The sequence below is a fragment of the Carcharodon carcharias genome, chromosome 18 (genome assembly GCF_017639515.1).
Source record: "Carcharodon carcharias isolate sCarCar2 chromosome 18, sCarCar2.pri, whole genome shotgun sequence".
Classification (NCBI taxonomy): Eukaryota; Metazoa; Chordata; class Chondrichthyes; order Lamniformes; family Lamnidae; genus Carcharodon; species Carcharodon carcharias.
Window position 1 is genome coordinate 57,821,307 of NC_054484.1, and position 15,845 is coordinate 57,837,151.

Genomic DNA, 15,845 nt, shown 5'->3' on the forward strand with positions numbered 1-15,845 from the left:
AAAATGCTGGAAAAACTCAACAGGCCTAGCAGTAACTGTGGAGATAGGAATAGAGTTAACGTTTTGAGTCGTATGACTCTTCTTCAGAGCTGCTTTTTGGAGGTGGGAGGGGCGGGGGGCGTGGACATCTGGTGGAGAGGAGAGTCCAGCGGGAACAGAAAGCCTGAAGGTCCAACATCACAATGAAATTAATTCCACCTGTTTGGATTGTAGATTATCTGATCTTGGCTCTTGTTAATATTCTCTGTCAGGTCAAGTCCACAACTAACATTTGAAAAGAAAAAAAGTTTTTTTCTACCTTCTGCAAACTTTATATCGCATTTTATTCCTCAACTATCAAAGACAGCATTAAACAGCACTTCCCAGGAAATAAACATACCCATCATTCATAACATGCAATCAGAGTATAGATCGTTCAGTATATTCCTCACATTACTAAGCACCACGGTGTCCCAATTTGGGTAGTTTTTTTGTTGATTTATGCTAAAATTTAAACTGGCAAATGGGTCACCTGGAATTCCTGTAATAATTTTGATGAATTACAAACAAAATAAATAATAATAAAAAACCATTACTGGTTGGCTGAGCAGTTTTTGAAGTGGTCCAAATATAATTTGATGTTAACATGAACTTAAACTCAGTCACAGGCAAGCTCAACTGGATTAGTTTGATCTGTGTGGAGCTAGAGATACAAAAAAGGCAAATGTTTCAAAAAAAAGGGGGTTGGTTTGTATACACCATGTCATTTGCAAACTGCTGTGGTAAAAACCTCAAATACTTTGTAATTAAATGCCAATTGTGGTCTTTGCACTTTACATTAGGAATGACTTTAGCAGCCGTGGACTTTCATATTCAGGACTTCTTGGAACAATCGTTGCCAATATTGCTTCAAGGTTCTACTCACCACAAGAACATCAGGGTCAATCTTGTGAATCTTTGCCAGAAAATAACCTAAGAGAGTCCTTTCGGTAGCAGCAACCTCAACTTTTGCATTCTGAAATCAGAAGGATAAAGCAACTTCATAAACCCTTTCATAAATCTGTGTTGAAAGTTGTCCTATCGCAGTGTCCCTACCTACCTCTGAGCCAGAAGCTCCAGGTTAAAGTTCCACTCCAGGACTCAATGACCGAGGAAGATGCATTCATTATCAACTTGCAAATCCTTCCAACACTCACCAATGACTCGTGGTAAGAGCTCGGGAGATTCCTCATCAGCCACGTGATGGAAAGAAATCTACCATTATTATCTATAGCTCCAGGCTACAACACATAAGTAAAAACGTATGCTGTCATAGCAACTCAGACTCCTTGGCGGGGGAGGGGGGGTTGCGGCTGGCTCATTTGACTAGTCAGCCAGTGTGGATCAGATAGTGCCAACAGCACAGGTTCAATCCTCATTCCACTGGGGGAGATCAGGTACCTGTCCCCTTGACCTACCCATGGTGGGGGTTGTGGCATTGTGGGTCAGACCTGTCTTCCGACAGGGAACTCGAGAAGAAATCTGCGTTGACTCTACCCAATCATATTATGATTTTAAGTGCTCTGTTATCATGTCTCAAGTATTAGATTTTAGCATTTTCCCTACTAACTGACTTAAGGCTAACTGGCTTATAGTTCCCTGTTTGATTTCTCCCGCCTTTCTTGATTAGCAGGGTTATGTTTGTACTTTCTAGTCCATGGGAAACATTTTAGGATTTAGGGAATTCTGGAAGATCAAAACTAACACATCTGCTATCTCTGCAGCTACCCCTTTCAAAACCCTAGGGTGAAGGACATGAGGTCCAGAGAATTTGATGGCTTTTGGCCCATTAATTTCTCCAGTATTTTTTCTTTGCTACTAATATTCTTAAGTTCCTCACTTCCACTAGACACTTGGCTCCCCATGACTCTCAGAATGTTTTCTTGTGTTTTCTACCATGAAGACAGATACAAATTATTCACTTAAGATCTCTGCCATTTCCTTATCTCATATAATTTCACTATTTCTCCTGTCTCTGTCTCTAAGGGACTTGCATTTACTCTGGCTCACTGCTTCCCTTCTACATACTTATGGAAGATTTCACAATCTGTTTATACGTCAGTTAATTTACTCTTATGTCATATTTTCTCTTCATCAGTTTTTTGGTTACCCTTTGTTGAATTTTAAAAACCACAGTTGAACCATTTTTCTCATGGGAATTTTTATGCCTTAAGGGGATGTATAAACATTGCAAATTATGAATTAGGTCTTTAAAATTGTTTAATTGCTTATCTAATGTGGTATCTTTTAATCTAGTTTCCCACCTACCTTAGTCCCCTCGCCTCAAATATTTACGTAGTTTGCTTTGTCCACATTTAAGATCCTAGTTTCAGACTTAACTAAAATCACACTCAAATGCCATAAAAAACTTCTAATATATTATGATCACTCTTTCCCAGAGACTCCTTTGCTACATATTTATTAATTAACTCTCTTTTGTTGCACAAAACAAGATCTAAAACATATAAGTTGGTGTTGTAGAAGCTGCATCATCCTTTAAAGATGAGGAAACCCATAAGTGATTTAACATTTCAGAAATAGAAAATGCTCTGCAGATCAGTCAGCATCCGCAGAGAGAGCAGGCAAGTTAATGTTTCAGGCATGTACCCATTATCTGGCAAAGAGTCCATATTATGAGAAATGTCAGTCTGTTCTGTCCACGGATGTAATCTGAGCCACAAATTGTTCCCAGTATTTTCTGTTTCAGATTTGCAGTATCTAAATTGCTTGATATGCGAGAGAGGTGGCAGCTGAAGGCAGAATTGGATATTACAATGCACTACAAATATCTGATAGCTATGCTTACTTTTTACAAATTGTGTTTTGTAAATTTATAAAAACATATCCTTATTAGTTGCCAACTTATCACAAAGATGTCCAATAATGTCTCCAGATCTATTTTGACCCAGCACCACAAAATTAGAAAACAAAACTCAGTCCCCGCCAATGTTCTTAATTTTTTTCTGCAATTTTGAAAAAGGTTTTTTGCAATACAAACTGAAAACAAAATCCCATGGAAAATTGCATTTCACATAGTTGCCCAAAAATGCAGCTGTTCATGACATAAAACATTATATTTATATATTTGTGTGTTATTGCACAGTGCAGTTACATGCCACTTCGTAGCAATGCTAAACTTAGAATGTAAACCAGGTATGAAGGCCTGACCAGATTCCCAATGTGAAACAAAATGAGACCTCCCACCTCCTCAGGAGACTCACACCACTTTGTTCCATTTTCAGACTGGCCCCCAATACCAATCATAATCGCAAAAGTAAAAACACAGTTTCTAACATTAGATGCGATTCCGCAATTGGACAACATTTGTTAAATAACCCTTAGTGAGCTAAGAATTACGCTGAGAACCAATTTAAGATTGTCAATCGGGCTTGCAGTGTGGCACATTTGCTATATTTATTAATAAGCAGGGCCCTGTTCTTTGCAGACAGAAAGTACATGTGCAGACATTGCACCTGTTTCAGTTAAACAAAATAAGTGACATCCATTCACTGGTTCATTCCCCAGGGCAATGTCTTGACCGGAGTCAAGCTGCCTGGTTTAAATATCAAACAATACATAGCAGTTAACTATCAGTCATCGTCAACTGGTGCATTATCCATGGTAACACCTCTATCATCAGGGTCCACTTGCCAACCAATCAACACTGTCTTCTCATACAATATAAATGCTGTTTCCCCTGACATTGGTATTTTCTTGCAAATTGTCCTTCTGAGTGCAAGACGAAAAGCTTCAACAAAAAAAATGTCCCCTTTTCACAACACTCAAGTTCGATACTACCAAACAACAATGCAATTAAGTGAGAAATGATTGTTTTAATACCGTGACAACCCATCACACCCTTCCAAGCGAAAGTGGTCATTTCTTAATTCATCAACTATTTTACTACTACTGATTTAATTGACCATCATCCACAGAAAGCCAATGATGCAAGTTAAACTCAAGTCATGAAAAACATATTTCCTTCTGCCAGGTTTGTCTCTTCTCCTGAAAGCATTGACTCATGCTGATATTCTGTTGTCTGTCCACTGGCATCTAAGCAGTGGTCTGAGTCACTGAGTGTCAGCAGGTTACTGAACCAAAAGGAGCAGCACATCCTAGCTCAGTGCTTCCCTGATTCACACACATTTCCAGAGATCACTGGATAATGAATGGAAGTAAGCAGGCTCCTAGCATCGTGAAATAAGACCATTGCCTGTTCAGCTCATTCACCATTGATGGTGATGGGCCCAGTCTATATTGCTCAAATCCACACAAGGCAGTACAGGGAAGCTAAATAAAACATATTTTCAGTAACGATTTTATAAAATTGACAAAAAAATGGTATTTTCATGTGGACCCATCAATTTATTAAAAATAAATTATCTGGGCCAGTTTAAACCTCCCACCAATGTATTCAAAATAGAAATAACAAGAAATGAAAAAGCATAATTTCCATATGAGTACATGGATAGATTCTTTTCTCTATCCCCATATTAATAATCTTATACAAAAGAAATAGTAGACACACGTACAAGCAAACAGAGAGAAATTACTTACTTTTCTCGTCAATGCCTCCCGGAAATCGTAAGGAAAGATACAATCACTGGGCTTGCTGATGACTAGAAATGGAGGCAGCATTAGTATTTTAACAATGTTTTCAACACTGAGTTTCTTTCTTGAGGACATGATTAACAGATGAATAGGAAAATCAAGGAACCGGATTCTCTCCCACAGACACATATCCAAGTTCACCACTCCCAAAAGATACTGCCCTACGAATGCCAAGATTTCGGAAACATCAAAGACTAATTCTTGGTGTTGGGTTCATCGAATAGTATCCAAAATAACAGAATAATGCACGCTTGTGAAATACAATTCACAATACTGGGAGATCTGTGGTTATATTCACACCTCAGGAAAGGTGTCAGGAGTTGCAAGTAACATAATTACTAGAAGGCTTGTCCTGCAAATATCAAAGGTTTGTTATTATTCTCCATTCACCAAGAGGTAAATTAAGAAATAATCATCAAGGTTACAATTTTAGAAATGAAGCGCATATGATTTAGGTTCCCAGAAAAATTCTGGCCTTTTTGCTCACGGACTAACAACCTTTATACTATTTGCCTCAGAGGACCAGGTAATCCTTTGCCCCGAGGTCACGTTCTAAATGCTTTGGGATATCACCTGAACTGGTTGCCCAGTCCCAATCAATAACCAGCAAGCACTGTTGAACATGAATGCAAAGGGATGTCAGAAGAAGACAACATTAGACTCAACAGTGATGTTCTACACAGTTAAATACTGTGCCAATATTCACCTTCAGCATATTCAGGCTAAACTGAGCTAATGGTAGCCAGTTCTTAGAGAAATGTACCCAACCGCGAGTTACCATCTTGAGAAATAGGGACGAAAAGGGGCAAAAAATTGGGGAAAAGAACTTGAGCACACTGAATTTTATGATCACATTAAGGACGTCAGCACTGGGAACACAAAGTTTTTACGTTTACATCTAGCGTCAACATCAAGCACAGGTTGCATGCAGAGCAAAACTCCAACACTGCCTCTACATCAGAAAAACCACTCTCGTTGAACAGCAGTGGCATTTCACATATTCTACACCAGCCTCATTGAGGCCTCTCAGAACAACCTGTAATTAGTGCTGAATGACAGATAGTGTTATGTTGATGAGCACCAGCAACTAGGATGTGGATTGACAAAAACAAAACTAATTTCTCTTAGGGATTCAGCACAAGAATATAAGGAAGCCTTCATCCCATCAGTCTTGGCTCAAATTAAATTCAGGCCCTACACAAGGCCTGTATTCAGGCACGATGCAGCACTCAGTTCAGTTCACCAATTAAAAGATGTCAACCATTAAAACCATCTGCATTTCCAGTGGCAGATGGTTCTTGCACATGACACACTTTCTCTTTCTGAAGTAAGAAAATACTTACCACAGAAATGGGCCTGGAACGGAGGCTGGGGAGCAGCTCTGTCCAGAGGGAATTTGTGGTGAACTAAAGCTGCCAAGGCCACAATCTGGAACAGAAAGGAATGGAAATGGATGGAGTTTCACCTTTAAAAAAGGTTAATTTTAAAACATGTGCAGTTACAATAAAAATCACGGCAAATATCCTCTTGCTTTGGCCTGTCCACAATGGACTTTTTTCTTAAGATGTGCTCAAATGACTGAAGCTAGGGTTTGAGGCAGAATCTGACCAAAAGAACTGAGTTAACTAAAGCGAGGTCTAGATATTAGCTCAGAGGCAAGACAGGAGCTGGGGAGCCGGAGGTGAGAGGGGCTATGGGGTTGTTGGTTTGAGGTGAGCAAACCTGGAAGAATGGGTTTCCCTCAGGTCCTTTCAAATTTAATAGCTGAACCCAGTTAACATTCCTTGCCACATAACTAGCCACAGCCAAGGAACAGAGAGGAAGGAAGGGGAGTTTGGAAGGGTCAGGGGAGATTGGAAGGTTTAGGGGTTATCTGGTCATGTGAGAGTGGATGAAGCAGGTAAACTGGAATCATCAGCTAAATGGAAAGGCACTTAGAATCATAAATGGTTTTGGCACAGGAGGCCATTCAGCCCATCGTGTCAGTGTCGGCTCTCTACAAGAGCAGTTCACCTAGTCCCAATACCCAGTATTTTCCCTGCAAATTTTTCCTCTTCAAATAATGATCTAATTCTCTTTAAAAAGCCATGATTGAATCTGCCTCAACCACACAGATCCTAAATATTCACTGTGTAAAAAGAATTTTCCTCATTTCACCATTGCTTCTTTTGCCAATCAGCTTAAATCAGTGTCCTCTGGTTCTTGATCCTTCCACTAATGGAAACAGTTTTTCCCCATATACTCCATCCAGACCTCACATGATTTTGAACACCTCCATCAAATCACCTCTCAACCTTCTCTTTGGCAAGGAGAACAGCCCCAGCTTTTCCAATCTATCCACGTAACTGAAGTTCCTCATCCCTGGAAACATTCTCGTGAACTTTTTCTGCAACCCTCTCTACTGCCTTTACATCTTTCCTAAAGCGTGGTGCCCAGAACTGGACGCAATACTCCAGTTGAGGCTGAACCAGTGCTTTATACAGGGTTCATCATAACTTCCTTACTTTTGTACTTTATGTCCCTATTTATAATGCCCAGGATCCTATATGCTTTATTAACCACTCTCTTAACCTGCCCTGCAGCCTTCAATGATTTGTGCACATATACCCCCAGGTTCCTTTGCTCCTGAACCCCCTTTAGAATTGTGCCCTTTATTTTATATTGCCTCTGCCCATCCTTCCTACCAAAATGAATTACTTCACAGTTCTTCGCAGTAAACTTCATCTGCCACTTGTCTGCCCGTTTCACCAGCCTGTCTATGTCCTTATGAAATTTAGCACCATCCCCCTCGCAGTTCACAACACCAAGTTTTGTGGCACCCGCAAATTTTGAAGTTGTGCCCTGCACACCAAAGTACTTCCAGGATCTAGCAGCTCTCGGCTGCCTTTGAGCCAAGTTTCCCAAGGCCCAAGAATCCCGATCAGCCAGAGTTAAAAGTAAAATGGTCGTTGATTCTGAGACATGCAACTTTATTCTAATATTTATTGAGCAGCCTGCAATCTGAGTGGGTTTCTTGCCTGCTCCCACTACCTCCAACCCATCTTTGTTGAAACTGGAAGTGGGCAGACTGGAGGTGGGTTAGGATCCGGTTTCAGATTTATAACTTTTTTTAAAATTCCACCCCCACCTAAATACACACTTTGCATCACCAATGCTGAAGTGATTCAGCATCAAGTGTTTGTCAAATCAGTTGATTCACACTGTTGTGTTCAGCATATTCCATTCAAGAAGCAAACACGGTGAGGTCATTAGCACTTAAACAGAAACAAACATTAAATGAGGGTAAAGGATTGAGATTACTAAAAATTCATTTCAATTAAGATCAAAACAAACAAACAATCCAATCAAAAAGCCTCAAATGAAGAGACATTAGTCCCACTTGCCACTGTACGCTCAGATGCAAACAATTTACAAAACGAAGTGATGGCTACCAGGATGGTCGCAACTGAAAGTGTCTTGGGTATCGATCGTGCTGCACATGGAGAAAAATGAGTTATGCTCCCTACAGATATCAACAATAAGAACACAGATACTAAACTCAACATTTTCAAACGAAAATCATCCTAATCAGATTTCAAATATGCTAGGCACAATTCACAATCTGCCTAAAATGCAGACCATTCATAAAACCATCAGGATGTGGAAAAGCACTTTTATTTGATGAACAGATCGCAAAGTATAATCTTGTGAACCCTTAGCCTTGTCAATGCTATAAAACCAAAACAGTTAATACAAGGCAACATTTGGGTGTTGGCAGAAGCAGGTGTTAATGAGGACCAGTACTAACATATTAAAAATGAGGCTTTATTTTTAAACTCATACCTCATTCTGATGAGTCTTCGAGTTCTGCACAGTCTTCATGCTGACTGACATAATGACAAGAGGAGGAGGAGGAATATCTTTTACTACAGTCACATGGTCAAGTTTTAGTGCAACAGCCTCCACTTTGCACCAACTCATGGGTTTGTTGGGAAGCTCTGAGCAGAGAAACAGACAATCAGTTACATTTACATCGCACCAAAAGCCACCAAGTAAAAATCTCAACCTTACATAAACATCCAACCCCTTCTGTCCTCCCCCTCACCCTTCACCTCACCCCACCTGATATCATGTGAAACCCAGTTAGGACTGCAAACAAATCAAATTCAAACTCAAAACAGGAATTTAAGCAAGTGTTTCAAAACGAAAGAGGGAACCCAAGAGTTAAAAATTGCTCTTTTTTTTTTCTATTCATTCTCAGGATTTACAGGGTGATGGGGTGGTGGTATTGTCGCTGGACTAGCAATCCAGAGACAAGGGTAATGTTCTGGGGACCCAGGTTCGAATCCTGCCATGGCAGGCAGTGGAATTTGAATTCAATAAAAATCTGTAAATGATGACCATGAAACCATTGTCAATTGCTGTAGAAACCCATCTGGTTCACTAATGTCCTTTCGGGAAGAAAATCTGCTGTCCTTACCTGGTCTGGCCTACATGTGACTCCAGACCCACAGCAATGCTGTTGGCTCTTAATTTCCCTCTGAAGGGCAATTAGGGATGGGTAATAAATGCTGGCCTAACCAGGAACGCCCACATCCCATGAATGAAAAAAAAAGGATGTCACTGGCAAGAATGGTGTTTATTACCCATCCCTAGCTGTCCAGAGAAGGTCGTGGTGGGAATTCTTCTTGAGCTACTGTGTAGCGATTTGAATAGCAATTCAGAAGCTTGCCCACCTCAAAGACACTGTTAACCAAAACAAAAATAAAAATACCTGGAAAAACTCAGCAGGTCTGACAGCATCTGTGGAGAGGAACACAGTTAACGTTTCGAGTCTGTATGACTCTTCAACAGAAGTTCTGTTGAAGAGTCATAAGGACTCGAAACGTTAACTGTGTTCCTCTCCGCAGATGCTGTCAGACCTGCTGAGTTTTTCCAGGTATTTTTATTTTTGTTTTGGATTTCCAGCATCTGCAGTTTTTTGCTTTTATCACAGTGTTAACCATGTTAGTGTGGGGCTAGAGACATATAGAACAGACTGGATAAAGACAAAAGGTCTCCTTTCCTATAATGACAACCCAATAGCTTCATGGTAACTTGTACAAAAAACAGTTTTATACTCCTAGATATGAAAAGAACTGAATTTGAATTCTCGAACTATCATGGTAGCATTTAATATCATAAGATCATGAGAAATAGGCCATTTGGCCCCTCAAGCCTGTGCTGTCGTAAGATCCTGGCTGATCCGATTGTGGCCTTAACTCCACTTTGCTGCCCATAACCCTAGATTCCATTTTGCTCAAAAATCTAACACAGCCTTGAATATATTCAATGGCCTAGCCTCCACTGCTGTCAAAAAACTTACAATCGCTAGATTGTTAACTCAGTTTCCAGGGTGCTAGTTCAGTGACATAACAATATGCCAACAATGTAGGGGAACACAAATCTACAAAACTGCAGCAAAACCAGACAGGTCACCACCACTTTGAGTTAAAATAGTGAACATTAGCATTTTACAGGAAAAAAGGTAAATGTACTAGGCAACAACTTCTATTTATATAGCACATTCTACAAGGAAAAACATTCAAGGCACGTCACAGGAATCACAGATGAATACCCAGCTAAAAGGATATGATACTTGGAAGGGTGAATAGAAGTTGGGTAAAGGCGATGGATTTTAAAGAAGGATTCTAAAGGAAAAGAGAGAGGTAGAGTAGAGGAAGAGTTTAGGGATGGAGTTCCAAAGCTTATTACCTAGGCACCAATGATAGGGCAAAAGGATGCACAAGAGGCAAAAGAAACACAGCTTACAAGGTACAGGATGGAGGAGGGAGGGGTTGTTAACTGTAGGGCTGGAGGAGGTTACACAGAGAGGCAACACCATGAAGCAATTTAAATAGAGGATGAGAATTTGAAATTGTAGATGCCAGGGGACTTGGTGTGGGGGATGGGGGCAGTGAACATAGGTCAGTGAGGACAAGGACTTGATTTGGGAGAGGATATGGGCACATTTTTGGATCAGCAGAATTAGTGGACAAATGTATCCACCAGTGTGAAACAAACCATGGTCAATCTGCATTTGGTGCTAAGCCAATCCATGTCAGTCATAACAGTAATAATGGTGCTATTATCAGCCTCAATGTTTCTGGGTTAAGACCAAAAGGCAAAAAAATGATGCAAAGTAGGTTTTTGTGTGAACATGAGATGAATGAGGGATGGACAAGAGCAGGCTAGTCTGTAATGCCTCTCTAAATCAAAAAGCCAACACACAATGTCTGCGTTCGTACATTAATTGCTGATTGAGTAAGGTACTAAGAGGGTTGACTGTGCCCTTGGAATCACAGCTCAGCATGAGTCAGCACGTTCAGGAGGGGCACAAGAGGAAAGATGGATAGTACCAGGCACAAGTTTTGATACAACTTTAGCTTCTCCACTATTTCACTTGCACCACACCACAAATATGCCCATTCTGCTCCAGTATAAGGTAGCACTGCTGTTCTTAAGTAAACTGTAGGAGGTGACCATGGAGCTGCTGCAACTGGTTGTGTGCCTTTTCTGTAAGGCGAGAACCAATAAAATTCAGGTGGATCCCCTGTAGGAGGGAAATCAGTAGCAAAACAAAATGTCTCAGTGCTCACTACTGTTCTAATGAAGGGTCATCAATCTGAAATGTTAACCACCGATGCTGCCTGACCTGCTGAGTGTTTCTAGCATTTTCTGTTTATATAGCAAATGGCCTTCACACAGGACTCTAAGTCCACGTTTTATGGTTGAGCCTTAATATTCTCTAAAATAGGCTGGCTTCCATGGCCACAAGGACTGTACTGATTCAAGACAGCCCACAGCTTTCCCAGGCCTACAGGAGAGGGACAATAAATGCAGCCAGCTCAAACTGACCAGGCCCTGCTGGTCTTCTTCACTTCAGGCCTTCTGATGATCAGTCTGTGCTAGTGTCAGATACAAAACACGGAATAGACCAGCATACTTAAATTATTATTGGCACCAAGCTACAAATACTTATTGCTGTTACTTAGCAACACGAAGGATGGGAAAGGAAAACAAATCTTTCAGTAACATTATGCCTAATGACAAGTACAAAAAAAATCAGTTGCCATCTTTGCAGAATGGTGATATTCCTCCAATAGTAGCCATGCCACTTGGACACACACATGCAGAGTAAATTCAGTGCAGTTTACCCAAAGAGATTGGGTTACATCCTTAATAATAGAGAACAGATGAATACTATCAAGCGCTGCTCATACAGTAAATCTCTCTTTTCCCAAACCATAGATTATTAAACGTGCAAAGGAAGATGGGAATAGAGATGCCTCTTCAGCTAAAGATTAGCAGCTTTAGAATGCATTTGCAGGGTGCTTTGGGTGTTACAAAAGCATACATTGGTTCGAGAAACAGAATAAATGGCAAACAAAAAGGATTTCAGTTGGTATCAATTTAGATCCACTCGCAATACGCGTGTTCCCAGTGATGGTACAACAAAAGAACTACACTAAGCAAAATGCTAAACCTATATTTATGTAATTATCTTGACAGAGCAATCAGAGACCATTTAGAGTATCATAATAGTGCTAAAGACAAAATTAAATGAGCTATATGATGCTACAGCTGTATTTTCAAAAGCATAAATAATTTGCCAAGAAATATTATGCTTGGATCAACTCTCTTGTTTGAGAATATAGAGAATTCAGAAAATACATAGAAAAGATTTTAATTAACTCTCCAATGAATCCACACGAATCAGAAGGTCCCAGATTAAGTTTTCAGTCAGTACTGAAATTAGGTCATCTGAGCTGGACCAACAGTTTGGGATCTGCAAGTAGTCTGCATGCCTGAGGCTAGAGATGGGAGTAAAAAACAAAAATCACCCATGGTTCCCACTACTTTGGGAGTGGCACCTAACTTTTTTTAAAATTTAAGATGTTTACCAGCTTGAATTTGAACCGCTAAACAGAAACGATCCAAGAATCCTGTGTTGAAGTGACGTAGAAGTTGCACCATCGCAGACAACGTGCAGCACTTGCCAAAGCAAATCAGAACAACAAGACTTGCTTTACACATAATAGCTTTGTATAATTCCGGTTCCAGCTGATAACTGAGATGCAGAAACATTGTACAGCAAGTGTACTCAAAAGTAAAAACAAAATGGTGGGGTCTACCACAGCTGCAGAAATACAGGTTCATAATCCCTCTGCTAATATAACAATGGAAATTCCATAAGGCCTCATGCTAGCTACCAGCTTGAACAATTTAGATTAGAGCATTGACAGAGTTACTCATAAATTAATGGATAACAAAACATGTGCACAGGCTTAGCCATTCAGGCAAAAAAAAAAATCAACATGCTGTGGGCTGACTTAGCATGTGGCAGCTGTTCTTTAATGTGGACATGTACAGCATTCAGTTTTGGAGTTAGAAAATTGCAGAAATCTTTACATCACACAAGCATATTCCTTAAAGATTAAGAAGGAGATGGGGGATAAAAATGATCATCCTTTAGATATTCAAAAGAAGTACATGGCTAATAGAGGGAAAGCAAATAAAGTTTTAGGCTGTGTTGCTAAGACCATTAAAGCAGGTTTAGAAACCTCCATATGTCCACACTTCAAATACAGTGTCTAGTTTTGATCTCTCTACACAGGAGGTGACTGAGGCCCTTTTAAACAACGAAGGGATTGGATGCTGTCCAGTTGGATGAATTTTTTTTTTTTTGAGAGGGATAGGAATAATAGGATGGCAATATGTGCAGACAAGACTTGTAGGGAAGCAGCTGGATTTCATGTCGGTAAATATTACTTCTCATAACAAATCCATTGCCCTCTGAAAGATTACCAATATGTGAAGTGAGTATGGATTTGAGAGTCTGTTTAAAAAGAATTAGTCAAGTTCCTGAGGAAAGAGGACAGTGACACATGTGGGAAGTAAATTGGTAGTTACCCGCGATTATGAGGAGTTATTGGCTATTGCGGTCTCCTGTAGCTTTTCCTCATTGCCTTAAGGGATTGTGTATTATCTGTTAAAGTTTTTTTCCCTTTTCTCTTATGATTGTTGGTATGCTATTGTCTGTATGGGGTGGGCTTTATCGTCTTTTCAAAAGTGCACTAAATTGTTGGCTGTAAGGAAATGCTTCGGGGCATCTCGGAGATACTGCAAAAACCAAAGTACTTTTGTTCTTTTACTGTTTGTAAATCAAAGACTTTTCTGCTTCACAAAGATGCAAACAGTTATGTTCTAACTCGCTACACCTTTCAAGAGAGACCGTTTTAATAAAGTCAAATATCTCAGTTACAATATGTTAATCTTGAATAACTGCTATAGACTGTAACCAGTAATGAATCGCTCAGCTTCGACAGAAATATGAATGGTGCTTGGCAGTACCATGTTCATTTTATTGGAGCCTCTCCACCTGCTTAATTTTCCACCACCCAAACTGCCCAAACTGCTGAGGTGCCAGGACAGCCCACGTCACAAAAATCACACTTTGATCCCTTCCCCAACTACTCTGGTAGCTTCTCCACCTTTGCGTACCTCACTTTGTTCCAGCTGTCTCACATCTTTCAATTTCTCATCCCTTACTCACCTCGCCATCCCCACCTTGGGTTTTTCACCAATGTGATCATCCCACCATCTCTAAACAGAGTAGTTTCTCATCCTCTCTGATTTCACTATTCAACATATTTTGCCCAAGTATCTTTCGTTTGGCTTTGTGTTCACCTTTGACTGATCATGCTTGTGAAGTGCCTTGAAGTGGTGGGGTGAAGAGGCTAGTAAATGATAACCACCGGGTATCTTTGCCTAGATGCCTGCATTGAGCCATATGGACGGTCAAGCTTTCACAAATGTAGGGATAAAACTGTGAAGTGTGACCAGTAAAATGCTGTGGTGTTTAATAATTGATTTCTAGCATGGGCCTCAAATAGCCATGTGTAGCACAAGGGAAATGCAAAACACAAGTTCCTACATTTGATTCCCAATATGTGCTGAAGTAGCTAATCTGATTGATGTACTTCAAATGAGGAGGAAAAATCCATTTGTACTAACACTTAATGCCTCCCTGTAGTCAAATCACCTGCAGAGGCTTGCTATTCAATATGAAGGATGGCCCTTGAATAATGTAGTGACAGGCTACTGGTACCCCTGGAATGATTACCCACTTAAAAAGGTGAATTTTCAGCAGAGGAAAGGATTAAAATGGGGTGAAAAAAATTCCATCTTTCAACTGAGACGATAAACCAAGTCATCAACTACCCTCTCAGGTGTATGTATAAAGATCCGATGGCACTATTCAAGGAGGAGCAAGTGTCCTGGCCAATTTACCCTCAACCAAAATCACAAAGAGATTGCCTGCTCACTTATCTCATTGTTGTTTACATCAATGACTTAGATGAGGGGAGCAAGACATGGTAGCTAAATTTGCAGATGACACAAAGATAGTTAGGAAAGTATGTTGTGAAGAGGATATAAGGAGGTTGCAGATGGATATGGGTAGGTTGAGGAGGTGGGCAAAGATCTGGCAAATGGAGTTTAATGTGGGAAAATGTGAAGTTGTTTACTTTGGCAGGAACAATAAAAAAGCAGAGTACTACTTAAATGGAGAATGGTTGCATAATTCTAGGTGCAGAAGGATCTAGGTGTTCTAGTACATGAGTCACAAGAAGTTAGTTTGCAGGTACAGTAAATGATTAAGGCAGTTGATGGAATGCTATCCTTTATTATGAAAGGGATCGAACATAAAAGTAAGGATGTTATGCTTCAGTTATACAGGGCATTGGTGAGACCGCATCTCGAATACGGCGTGCAGTTTTGGTCTCCTTATTTAAGGAAGGATGTAGGGGCATTGGAGGGGGTTCAAATGGGGTTTACTAGATTGATACCTGGAATGAGTGTGTTGTCTTAGGAGGAAAGGTTGGACAGACTGGGCTTGTTTCCACAGGAGTTTAGAAGAGTGAGGGATGATTGATTGAAGTATACAAGATCCTGAACGGTCTTGACAAGGTGGACGTGAAAAGGATGTTTCCTCTTGTGGGTGAGTCCAGTATTAGGGGACGCTGTTTTGAAATTAGGGGTCGCCCTTTTAGGACAGAGATGAGGAGAATTTTTTCTCTCAGAGGATTGTGCGACTTGGAACTCTGCGCCTCAGAAGGCAGTAGAGGCCTGGTCATTGAATATTTTTAAGGCAGAAGTAGATTGATTCTTGTTAGGCAAGGGAATCAAAGGTTATT

General features: G+C 40.3%; 1 protein-coding gene across 3 annotated transcripts in view; it reads right to left on the reverse strand.

Annotated features, from left to right (window-relative positions):
• The window catches only part of pola1 (polymerase (DNA directed), alpha 1), a 255,935-nt gene that overhangs the window by 205,689 nt on the left and 34,401 nt on the right, over positions 1–15,845 (reverse strand). For all 3 annotated transcript variants that reach the window (XM_041211966.1, XM_041211964.1, XM_041211965.1), the window contains exons 15-18: positions 8,452–8,606; positions 5,973–6,057; positions 4,576–4,637; positions 905–994 (exon numbers count right to left, since the gene is read on the reverse strand). In XM_041211966.1, the coding sequence (XP_041067900.1) occupies positions 905–994; positions 4,576–4,637; positions 5,973–6,057; positions 8,452–8,606 (392 nt within the window). The remainder of the gene's footprint in view (positions 1–904; positions 995–4,575; positions 4,638–5,972; positions 6,058–8,451; positions 8,607–15,845) is intronic.